The sequence below is a fragment of the Labeo rohita genome, chromosome 8 (genome assembly GCF_022985175.1).
Source record: "Labeo rohita strain BAU-BD-2019 chromosome 8, IGBB_LRoh.1.0, whole genome shotgun sequence".
NCBI classification, from domain to species: Eukaryota; Metazoa; Chordata; class Actinopteri; order Cypriniformes; family Cyprinidae; genus Labeo; species Labeo rohita.
Genome location: NC_066876.1, coordinates 30,950,190 through 30,962,918, shown reverse-complemented (window position 1 = coordinate 30,962,918; position 12,729 = coordinate 30,950,190). Strand labels below are relative to the sequence as shown.

Sequence of the window (12,729 nt, the reverse complement as noted above, 5' to 3'; positions counted from 1 at the left end):
ACTTACTTGACTGATGCAGCTTGGCTTTACTTGATTCTCCATGATCAGATCTCAAATCTGATCATCAGGATCTTTAGAGGAACGTTTGTTTGCAGAAGCTTTATTTTCATTGTTCCTCAGTGGAGGAATGATCTTTACAAGCCTCCAAAACATCTTTTGAGGAACATTTTTTTGTTTATCTCTCAGTCATCATTGGATTGCATTGCATCATATGTTTGGATCATTTCAATCTCATCTTACTAAAACATATTATTGGAGATATAGAGTGACACCACTGATATTTACATAATTTTATGTCAGTATCTGCTCTACTGTTATAAATGAATAAATGCAATGAGCTTTGTCAAAAAACATTGTTTGCTAGAGTTTATTGTGAGTTGTTTGTCGTCTGTGTTCAGGGTTCCTCTGGTGGTGGAGATGTGGCACAGAGAGCCAAGCTCTCGAGATGTTCTGCTGGGTTCTGTCAGCATTCAGCTGTCTCGTCTCCTCAGCTCAGAGAAAACACGCTTTCTCGACCTGTCCGGCCAGCAGCAATGGAGACAGAGCTGTTCGGAGAGGATTCCCATCATGAAAGCAGACGGGTTTGTGCAGATTTATGTGAATGCAAATGAGCAGTGTAGGATGTTCATGAGGGCCTGTGCTGATGCAAACGCCACAGCATGAAGCGTACAGGACTGTATTTAGTTGTTTGATCATATTCTGTACAAATTCCAGCAGGAAATTGTGGCTGCAGTACACAGAACTTAACTCTAGATGGCAACATCAAAACACACAATGCTGAATTATTTTTATTTAATATTATTATTAAACAGTATATGGTGTACAAACAATATGGCAACAGTATGTTTGCATTAGAACAGTAGGAACAGGTGCAAAAAGAAATAAATAGAAGTAAATAGAAGAATTAGTGTAAGTAAATGAAATAGAAAATAGCCAATAATAAATTGGAAAAAATAAAGTAACATTTTAAAAAGTAAAATTAGCATAAAATTAAAGCTCTTTTTTGTAAATCATATTCTATTGTCACAAAAAGGTTTGTTGTATTATTATTTGTCATCATCTTAGGGGCTTTTGTATAAGAAAGAAACTTTGCATTTGTCTTTCTTTCTTTTTTGCAGCAAAGAAGAAGGTATTTTGTATAATATTTGGAACCAAACAACATTAAAACCTATTTATTTTGATTGCATTTACAAAAACAGAGACTTTTTTTTTTTTTTTTTTTTTTTTTTTTTTTCTCGAGAAAAGTCATAATTGCGAGATATAAACTCAGAATTTTGAGAAAAAATTACAGTTGCATTTTATTTTTTTTTATTCTGTGGTGGGCAAAAAGAGAATTAAATCAGATAAAATCAGAGACATAAATCAGAGAAAAGGTCAGAATTGTGAGATGATAAGATTGCAATCATAATTACCTTTATTATGTTTTTGTCCACTGGTGGACATAAGCTTCTCTAGGTGTGAGTTTGAAGTTTGAACTTAATTGTGTGTCTGTAGGTCTGAGAAGTTGGCTGAACTCTGTTATGTGAGCGTTCTTGAAGATCTCGGTTTAGTGAAGGCTCAAGACATCCTTGTCTCTGAATCATCACAGGTGATGCACTTACAACTGATTACTGACTCCAGTACTCGCTCTGTACCTGAATGTTTGTTTGGCTTGAACAACAGAATTATGGGTAATGTTTGTTTATCAGGGGCCACCGGCAGCTGTGGCTCCTCCTCCTCAGGGTCCCATTGGGGCGGAGACTGCCACTCGACCTCGAGAGACCCTGGAGTACAAGGCAGCGCTGGAGCTGGAAATGTGGAAGGAGATGCAGGAGGATCTGTTCGATAATCAGGTGCGGGTTTGTTCGTTAGTCGCTGATTTTTCAGCTCAAACTCAGCAGATCTGGGGCCAATCTGGATCAGAATGATCTGGATTTGGAAGTCCCATGTTTTGCTGTCCAGGATCAGGTAACCCATCTCACTTTTGTGCCGGTTTTTCAAAAAGAAATTGGATTGGATCACTCTGATCCAGATACACACTTTTTCAGATTTCCAAATGTGACCCAGGACCACAAAGGCAGTCATAAGGGTAAATTTTCTGAAAATGAGATTTATGCATCATCTGAAAGCTGGATAAATAAGCCTTATTAGGATAAGACAATTTTTGGCCGAGATATTTGAAAATCTGGAATCTGAGGGTGCAAAAAAATCACAAAATGCAAAAAATTCTCAAAATATTGAGAAAATTGTTGTCTAATGAAGCAATGCATATTACTAATTAAAAAATTAGATTTTGATATTTATGGTAGGAAATTTTCAAAATATCTTCATGGAACATGATCTTTCACTTAATATCCTAATGATTTTTGGTGTAAAAGAAAAAACGATAATTTTGACCCTTACATTGTATTGTTGGCTATTGCTACAAATATACCTGTGCTAACTAAGACTGGTTTTGTGGTCCAGGGACACAAATCTTGATTAGTAGTAGTAGTAGTACATTACGGAGCCCCTAAAGGGACATGGTGATGGGGGAAAAATGCCAGTGTTTTGCATTCTAGTTTTGTATTTACATAAATAACTACTTCTGATTGGTCAGTCTCTAAATAATGTGCCAATGAAGGTTACAATCAGTGATTAAAAAAAAAAAAAAAAAAAAACTACAACTTTAAATTAAATATATATTTTTTTATATTGACAGCTGCTTTGGGATTTGGGGATATATTGCATGTTAAAGTTAAAAGTTTTCAAATGTATCCCTATCTTATTAAAACATTTTGAACAACACAAACTGAGGATTTAATCCAGATCAAAACCAAGATTAGATTGTGATATAATCTGAATTTAGAATTTTTTTTTCTTTTAAACAACCCATTTTCAAGATTTGATCCAATCCAATGGCCAAAATCCGATCAGATTGCTTTTGAACAACTGGCCCCCTGAGCGCTCACATCTCAGATCATATGTATCATAAAAACACAATTTCATTGTCATTTTTTAAATTAATAATAGAGTTACTATAGTAGATCGTAATCTATAAACTGATAATAGAGTTGCTATAAAGAAACACTAACATTCACAATGCAAAGCCTCTGCTTGCCCAAAAACAGCATTATTTAAACAGCTCAAAATAGAAGATTTACACAGCATTACAGTGTTGACATCAGAAACATGAGTTTATACAATGTAAAAATGATAGTAATTTTAATGGTAAAACTGTTAATTGGTTAACGGTAGTTTCTCTTACTATATCCAGTGAAAAATTGTAATGTAAACTGTAATATTCTAATATAATTTTACAGTAAAATGCTGTTAAATGTACAGTTTTCAGAAATGGAAAAGAACAAGTCGACTTATTTATAGTGGGAAAAAAAAACAAATTGACATTCCCAGAATTCCCAGTGCATGTGACACTTCACATTTGATGGTCTTTTTTTTTTTTTTAATCAGTTATGTACTTAAAGGTTGTATGTTGTTAAAAGAATGTTTATTGCATTATTTTAATGTCATGTTTGTTACCATGTTGGTGTTTTGTATTTGTGTGTATGACACTGTGTGCACCTTCTTATATTTTAATATTTACCACGTGTTTTAAGATGTTTGTCAATATATTATTAAGGAAAAATAACTATTTTTATTCAATTGGTATATTAAGATTTAAATTAATGAAAGCAGTGTTGGGGAAAGTTACTTTTAAAAGTAATGCGTTACAATATTGCGTTACTAATAACGTTATTCAGTTACTTTTTATGGAAAGTAATGCGTTACGTTACTTTTGCATTACTTTTTCTTATCCGGGCTGGGCCTGCTTGTTTGTTTTTAATATAAAAAGTTCAATTTTGAGGCTTATATGAATAAGCCTCAGGCTGAAGGTAATGTAAATTCACGTCTGTACAGTATTTATTCATTTTAAGCAATACTGAATCTGTTTTTGTGCAAGTGAGATGAGTAAATGCGTGTTGACATTTAGTCTAGAACTATAGTAACATCATGTTCACACAGCACACACAATGCTTCTGCACTTACGAGGACTGTCAAAAAAAATTTGAATTTCGAATATTCGTCGAATTTAAAATTAAAATCCACATTCGAATGCAAAATGTTGCATTCAAATTTTAGGTGTGCGTCAGGCAGCCTTTTCAGGATGCGATGACTATGTAGGTAGATGTCATTGCATTTTAATGCTTTTTTTAGTCTATCCAGTTGAACCCACTGTATATGTTCATTCAAAATGCTGCGAAAAAAGAGAACATAAATGCGGAGATGATGTCGTTTACATCAAAACTGAAACCAAGTCGTTCACACAGAATGCAAATTTTGCGCATTTTCTTTAGGGACATCTATCACCATTGCACTCGCGTCTCACCCAAGAGAGTCGGATGTTTAGAAAGCCATTTAAAATTATTGTAAGTTCAACTTTGAAAAACATGTCTCAACTTTATGGCGGGACGGGTCTCTCCCCATTCCACTGCAAAAAAGTAACATTTTTTTGTGATAGATTTGTCTTGCTTTGTATTAAACTATGTATACATGATCCTGCTTTGTTTCTAATTGTTTAAGCAACTTAATTAATTAGATATGATTTATAAACGTTATTTTAAACACAAAAAGTACAAAAGTACAAAATTCGAATTTAGTTTTTCAGCCATTTTGACAGCCCTAGCACTTACTCCCAGTTTCTCTCAACATGACAACATGAGAGCTGTCAGTCAAAAAATGGAAAACAAAGTAACAAATTTGTAACTATTATTTGAAAAAGTAGCTCCAAAGTAAAAAGGATATTTTCTTTTGAATTATAAAGTACCGTTACTTTGCTAGTTACTAGTAACTAACATTACTCGTAATATGTTACCCCAACATTGGATATAAGGTTTTTTTATTGTAAATTTTAAGTTCAATCTGTAAAACTGAAAATGTTGCTACTGTATGTTTTTTATGATAAAGTTACAGGGAAAAAAATACCGTAAATTCACCAGTTTTATTTATTTATTTATAATTATTATTTATTTATTTTATTTTATTTATTTATTTATTTATTTATTTTTTTTTTTTTACAGTGTATGATTACTTACCTTTAGTCAGTATTCAGGAAGTCATTTCATTTGCAGTTACTCATTTTATTTGCAAAAAGGTTAAGCAATCATAACCATTTATAGAGGTGTTGAACTTTAGGGAACAAATAAAATGCTAGAATTCGGTTGCTTTAAAATATTTCTGTCCTGCATTGATAATGTGTTGTTTTGTTTTGTTTGATCCTCAGCTGAAGCAGAAAGAGTTGAGTCACATGCAGGCGCTGGCAGAGGAATGGAGAAAGAGAGATCACCAGCGGGAGGCGCTCATCAAGAAGAAGGTCAGACACTGAGCACTGTTTTAGAAATCCATAACATAACAAATCCATAACATTTTATATATTAAATTATTGCAATTATTTTGCTAATACAAAATTAAATTATTAATTTCAATTTGTAATAATAAATTAGATTTAATCATTTAATATTAATTAAAATAATTATTTTGCTATTACAAAATAATAATTAAATAATACAATAAAACATTAGAACGTAGCCTTCAAATATTGTTAAATTATGTAAACATTGCTTTAAAATGTTATATTAATATTTAATTTTATATTTAATATTTAATTGTGTTTACTTAGAATGGTATAAATATATTACTCAACTTTATTTTTGTTTAATTTTTAATTATTTATTATATTATATTATAATTTATCAAAAAATGTAAATTTTTATCTTATTTTTTATCATTGCTTTTTTAGGAAATGGAGTATAATCTTCTAGAGGAGCAGCTGCAGAAAACTCTGTCTGATCTGGAGAAGAGAGAGAAAGCTCTCGCTCACGCTGAGATGGAGGTGAGTCTGAATCCTCGGAATGATCTTCAGATTGTGTCGTCTGATTGCGTTTCTGAGGCGTTTGTCTGACGCTCGTTTAGACGCAGCGTCTGCAGCGAGAGATGCGTGCAGAGCACGAGTTCAGTATGCGAGAGCTGCAGGACACCGGCCGGCGTCTGCGCGAAGACTGCACCCACCAGGTGGAGCTGGAGAGGTCAAAGGTCAAGCAGCTCGAGGATCTACTGGCTCAGCAACGACAGCAGGTAAACACAGCAAACACGACCTGTGACGATGATCTCTGGCCCTTTAAAGGCACGAGCCGGGAGGGGTCGGGTGACCCTGGAGTCACGGGGTCATGAGATCACCCCCTGCCGATGTCAATATGCACTAATCCACATGTTCTTAAGGGAGGAGTAAAGAGGTTTACCCGATAATCCAGTGAGACTATCGTGTTCTGTGCTGATAGTGTAAATGAGCGCCGTGTAATGTTTGTTTTCTAGTCTGGTCTTGGACTCGGTGTAGATGCACAATCACACAGAAACATACACAATGCCGTTTAAAAGTTTGGAAGCAGTAAGATTTTTAATGTTTTTTTATAGACGATTCTTATGCTCATCAAGGCTGCGTTCATTTGATCAAAAATACAGAAAAAAATGTTTTATTGTGAAATATTATTACGATGTAAAACAATGCATTTCTATATTAATATACACTAAAATTTAATTTATATCAGTAATTAAAGTTGAATTTTCAGAATCATTACTCCAGTCTTCAGTGTCACATGATCCTTCAAAAACATTCTAATATGCTGATTTATTATTAATGTTGGAAACAGTTGTGCTTAATATTTTTTGGAACCTGTGATACTTTTTTTCAGGATTCTTTGATCAATAAAAAATTAAAAAGTTTTATTTAAAATAGAAAGGTTTTCTAACAATATACACTACTGTTCAAAAGTTTGGGGTCAGTTTTATTCTTTCTTTTTTTGAAAGAAATTAATACTTTTATTCACCAAGGATGTGTTAAATTAATAACAAGTGATAGCTTAGATTTGCATTGTTAAAAAAGTTTTATATTTTGAATAAATGCTGTTCTGTTTAACTTTTTTAAAATAAAAACCAATTATTTTATATTGTAATAACATTTTGCAATATTACTGTTTTTTCTGTATTTTGATCAAATAAATGCAGCCTTGATGAGCATAAGAGACTTCTTTAAAAAAACATTACAAGTCTTACTGATCCCAAACTTTTGAGCGGTAGGGTATTTTCACTATTGCTATTGTAGAAGTTATCTATTCACTAAAGGCTGTATTTACACTAATGCATAAATCTGTTTGAACATAACAGTTTTATCCTGTCCTTAATACATAAATAAGTGTAAGTTCAGTACCTTTCTGTACAATAGCAAAACTAGTAATAGTAATAGTAGTAAATATGTTAATTAATTTAATTAATTAATTAAATTCTAATTTTATATAATTATTAATGCTATTAAAAATAAGTAATAATAAGTAAATAATACAATAAAACATTAGAACGTAGCATTCAAATATTGCTCAAATATGTAAACATCACATTAAAAGATCATGAAAAGATTTATATATGTGTATATAAATCATATTTGTTTTTATAATTAACTTCAGATTACTATAATAATATATTTTTTGTTAAATATTATTTTTCCAAATCTTTGTGTGTGTGTGTATGTATGTATATGTATATATACAGTACTGTGCAAAAGTCTTAGGCCACTAGTATTTTCATCAGCTAAAAATGGTTTAAAGTCAGTTAAAGTCGGTCTTTTGCTGTAGTGTGTCAGTAAGAATTATCAGTTTACGTTTCTAAACATTCATTTTGCCATTAATTATAATAATCCAGTGAGATTTTTGTATGGAGCACAGGCTGTTGTCAGACTCCTTGTGCAAACAGAGATCTGATCTCTCCATCATTCAATCCAGTCTGTCTTAAGAAACAGCAAAAACGGAGACAGACTAAATCTAGAAGAACTGTGGCAACATCTCCAAGATGCTTTAAGAGACCTACACCTACAAAGCTACAGTACTGTTAAAATTTTTAGACAGTTAGGCAATGAACTATCAATGAACTTCTATTAACTAAAATAAATCAGCATTTGATGTGACCATCCTTTGCATTTAAAGTAGCTTTTGCCCTATGTGCACTTGTGCAGAGTTTTTCAGGTAGCTTTGCAGGTAGGTTATTTGAAACATCTTGGAGATATTGAAACAGTTCTTCTGGATTTAGTCTGTTTCAGTTTTTCTGTTTCTTCATGTCATTCCAGAGACAGACTGGATGATGGTGAGATCAGATGTCTGTGTGGAGCACTGGCTGTTGTCAGACTGCCTGTGCAAACAAAAATCTCACTAGATTATTACAATTAATGGCAAACAGAATGTTCGGAAATGTAAACTAATGTTTCCTACTGACACACTACAGCAAAAGATAGAAATAACTTACTTTAAACCATTTTTAGCTGGTGAAAATACTAGTGTCCTAAGAATTTGCACAGTACTGTATGTATATATATTTTACAAGATGATTGTGAAAAATTATACTGTAACTACTAATACTATAACAAAACTAATGTAAGTATTTTAATGTTTTCAACTATTTGAAAATAAAAAAGTAATAAATAAAATGTTAATTATTATTATTATTATTATTATTATTATTATTAATTAGTTAATAGATTAATAAATTAAATTATTCTAATTTTATATAATTATTAATGCTATCAATTTATATTATATTTATCAATTTTTAGTTATTATGATTATTATAATTTTTTGTTAAATAATTTTTCAAGTCTTTATGTATATATATTTCACAAGATGATTGTGAACATTTATTGTTGCCACCTCTCTGCATTCAAACATCTAGAATGTTTTCCACAAGTTCTCATAATCGCAGACGTAATTAATCACCAAACAAAAAGACGAGTGTTCTGAGGTCCTGCGTCTGTTTGCTATTGTATTCGTCAGCCGCGGCCGTTTGTCTGCAGCTTCTCTGTGAAATGGAGCATCTCCACATCTTGAGCGCTTTCTTCAGACAGCCCACCTACTGAAATACTTCAGCCTGCCGTCTCATTTTTTCCCAGAAAACATCTGGCCCGGCGCAGCGCTAACAAATCAAGCAAAGTAGGTTTCTGACATGCGAAAAGAGAAGAGGCCGTGATGAGAGCTCTTTGGCTGCGCGGCGTATATATCGTCTTCCCTCTCGTGTCAGTAACGCGTAAACATACATTTGTCCTGCGTCGACACTCTCTAACCGGTTTATCTAGGCAGAATCCTCCCCCGTCTTTCTTCTTTTTCTGGATGCTCTCTCCTCGTTTGCGAATACCAAACGTCGTGTGTCAGGTTTCTCTGGCATCTGCTTTCTGTCAGAGAGAGAAGCGGCGAATGGAGAGCGCTTGTAAGGTTTTAGTTGGACCGGACGCTGTCTAACACCCTTGAAGTGTTTCAGCGGTAGCCGCCGCGAGCTGATGGATGTGCTGCTCGACACACAGACGTGTTAAACACACACTGGAGCTACAAGATCACTGTAACGAACAGTGCTGTACACCACAGCTGTCAGCGCTCCTCAGTGTGTTCCTTCACTTCAGACAGCATTCAAACATGATCAAAACTCGGTTCTCACACAATCCACTGCATGTCTTTTGTCTCTGATAGTTTAGAGGTTTTTTTTATCCAATAAAAGGTCTTTTAGTGTAACTGTACGGATGTCCTTTAATATCTTTACAGATTTTTATCAAGTAAACATCAGAATAACTTTAGTTAGATTTCCGGATGAACACTTACTGGACTGAAGCAGCTTGGCTTTACTTGATTTTACCTGTTAGTGTGATCATTCTGTGCTCATTAAGGGCCAAGCACCAAAGGTGCAAAGGCACCTCTTGTATCCATTAGATTTCTTCTTATTCTTCTTCATTCCGCTGCTTCTTCCGTTTCCGCTCTTGAGTCTATAGCAGCCCATAGCATCACTTGTGGGAAACTTGTGTAATTTGGCACACTGATAGAGGACAGTCTCAACATTAACCACAGCAAGTTTGGAGTCTCTAACTCAAGCTTTCTAGCGCCACCACTTGTCCAAACTTTCACTCCTGTTTATGCTAAGAACTTTTGAACCTTAAGGTTTAAAACTTATCCTAGATTTGTCTGATTTTCACCAAAATTGGTTCAGGTCATCTTCAGACCATGCTGGCAAAAAGTTATGGAATTCAAGTTGATTAATCGAACTATTCTTGAATAACACGCAAACGAATTCTACGAAAATCATGCAAAAATGGATGTCTCGTTAGATTCAGAGGAGCATGCCGAGTCGAACCATACCCAAGTTACCTATGTCAGTCATTTTGGGTGTGGGCCATTTTGAATTTTATCATAAAATGCTGTATTTTATGACCACATTGGCATAACTTTACAAACTCTTTATGTATGTTCGGTGTCACACTCTGACAGTACTGAAAAAATTTGGGGGCAAAAGTTAAAAAGAAATTTTTTAAAAATGCTAATAACATTTGATTAAATTGGCCTATTGTAATGAAAGTGATTACAATATATTAGGGTTGTCAAAAGATACCGGGTTCGCTACTTTTGGTACAGAAATTTTAAAAACGTCCATTTTCCACTCACATTTGAGCGCTGTTGAGCCGATTTTTAAACATCGCTGATTGGCCATAGTGTTCACGCGCTCAACAGACATGACTGGCTACAATGACAGAGGGAGCATTTGAAAGCTGTGTCTGTCAGCGGATCCGTCTATATGCAGATGTATTAGGGATCCGCTGACACACGTGGCTTTCAAACGCTCCCGTTGAGCTTATGTGTGAGCGCTCGGTGAGGAGTGTGAAGCACTTATTGTAGCCAATCACAGTCATGTCTGTTGAGCGCGTGAACACTATGGCCAATCAGCGATGTTTAAAAATCAGCTCAACAGCGCTCAAATGTGAGCAGGAAATGGACGTTTTAAAATTTCAGTACCAAAAGTACCGAACCTGGAACCTTTTGACAACTCTACAATATATTCCTTGGGTCATGCCGAGAACGTTGATACCAATTTTGCCATAGTCAGGCAAACTTCCTGTCCACAATTTTGATTAATGTTCCAAACCTACTTTTTCTAACACCTCCTAGACTGTTCTTCGACTTCTTCTGTTTCTTCTGCTCAAGTCTATGACAGCCCATAGAACCGTTTGTGGGAAAGTTGTGTAATTTGGCACACTGATAGAAGACAGTCTCAACATTAACCCACAGCAAGTTTGGAAGCTCTAACTCAAACTCTCTAGCGCCACCACTTATCCAAACTTTCACTGATGTTTATGCTAATAACTTTTGAACCATAAGGTCTAGAAAGTTTATTTATTTTTTTTTCTACCTTTTTTAATAGTTCGTAAAACCTACTTTTTCCAACTCGTCCTGGATGATTTGTCTGATTTTCACCAAAATTGGCTTAGATCATCTTAAGACCATGCTGGCAAAAGTTGATTAGTCAAACAATGCATGAACGAATTCTACAAAAAGCACGCAAAAATGGATGTGAGGCTATATCTCCGCGACGGTTTGGCGTATTGACACCAAAACTAATGTGTCTTATAACAAACATGTTCTGAGGAGCGCCACCTAGTGGTCAGGAGATATGCAAAATGGCTATTTTTTCTTATAACTTCTAAATGGTTTAGCCAAAAATCTGAAAACTGGTCTCGTTAGATTCAGAGGAGATGCAGAGTCGAACCATACCCAATTTTCCCATTTCAGCCATTTTGGGTGTTGGCAATTTTGAATTTTATCATAAAATGCTGTATTTTATGACCACATTGACGTTACAAAACTCTGTATGTGTCTTTGGCACCATTCCCTGACAGTACTCAAAAAGTTTGGGGGCAGCGCCAAAAGTTATAAAGAAATTTTTAAAAATGCTAATAACACTTGATTAAATGGGCCTATTGTAATGAAAGTGATCTCAGTATATTCCTTGGGTCATGCCGAGAACATCGATACAAATTTTGCCATAGCCAAACTTCTTGTCCACCATTTTGATTAATATTCAAAACCTTTTTTGCTTTCCTCCTAGACTGTTGGTCTGATTTTCACCAAATTTGACTCAGATCATCTTCAGACCATGCTGACAAAAAGTTATGGGATTCGTGTTGATATACGAATTGTTTTTTTGTTTAACACATAAACGAATTTGCTGGAAAGGTGCCAAACTGCAACTGAGGCTGTATCTCTGCAAAGCTTTGACATATTTACACCAAACTTTGTATGTGACATTGTCACCTCACACTGACCACGCCACATCAGTTTGGTAACAGCGCCACCTGGTCAAATGTGATAAACCATTCATTAACTATTAATATTGAAATTTCCAAAAATGCTAATAACTTTTGATTTCATTAGCCTGTTGTAAACAAACTGGTCTCAAAATATTCTTTGGGTCATGCCGACAACATACATACCAATTATGCCATAGTTGGCTGAGCTTCCTGTCCGCCATTTTGATTTATGTTGAAAACCTTCTTTTTCAATCTCCTCCATGACCGTTGGTCCAATTTTCACCAAAATCGAGTTAATCATCTTAAGACTGTGCTGACAAAAAGTTACGGATTTTATGTTGATAGACAAAACTGTTTTTGTATAGCATCGCAACAAATTTAAGGTATGATGCCAGACTATGTCTGAGGCTGAATCTCTGCATAGCTTTGACATATTGACACCAAACATTGTGTGTGCCATTGTCCTCTTTCACTGACCACGCCACATCAGTTTGGTAGCATTTTTAAAATGGCCTCAATTACTCATTGCTGCAGTTGGTCTGATGCTTGCTTCTGTAGTGCTTGGCCCCGTAATTGCTGCTTGCAGCTGTATTTTCTTGTGCTATTTTGTC

General features: G+C 34.5%; 1 protein-coding gene across 1 annotated transcript in view; it reads left to right on the top strand.

The window, feature by feature from the left end:
- The window catches only part of LOC127170284 (centrosomal protein of 120 kDa), a 28,928-nt gene that overhangs the window by 7,405 nt on the left and 8,794 nt on the right, over positions 1-12,729 (top strand). The window contains exons 11-16 of the mRNA XM_051118142.1: positions 399-581; positions 1,495-1,588; positions 1,689-1,832; positions 5,240-5,329; positions 5,756-5,848; positions 5,929-6,090. Coding sequence (XP_050974099.1) covers positions 399-581; positions 1,495-1,588; positions 1,689-1,832; positions 5,240-5,329; positions 5,756-5,848; positions 5,929-6,090 — 766 coding nt within the window. The remainder of the gene's footprint in view (positions 1-398; positions 582-1,494; positions 1,589-1,688; positions 1,833-5,239; positions 5,330-5,755; positions 5,849-5,928; positions 6,091-12,729) is intronic.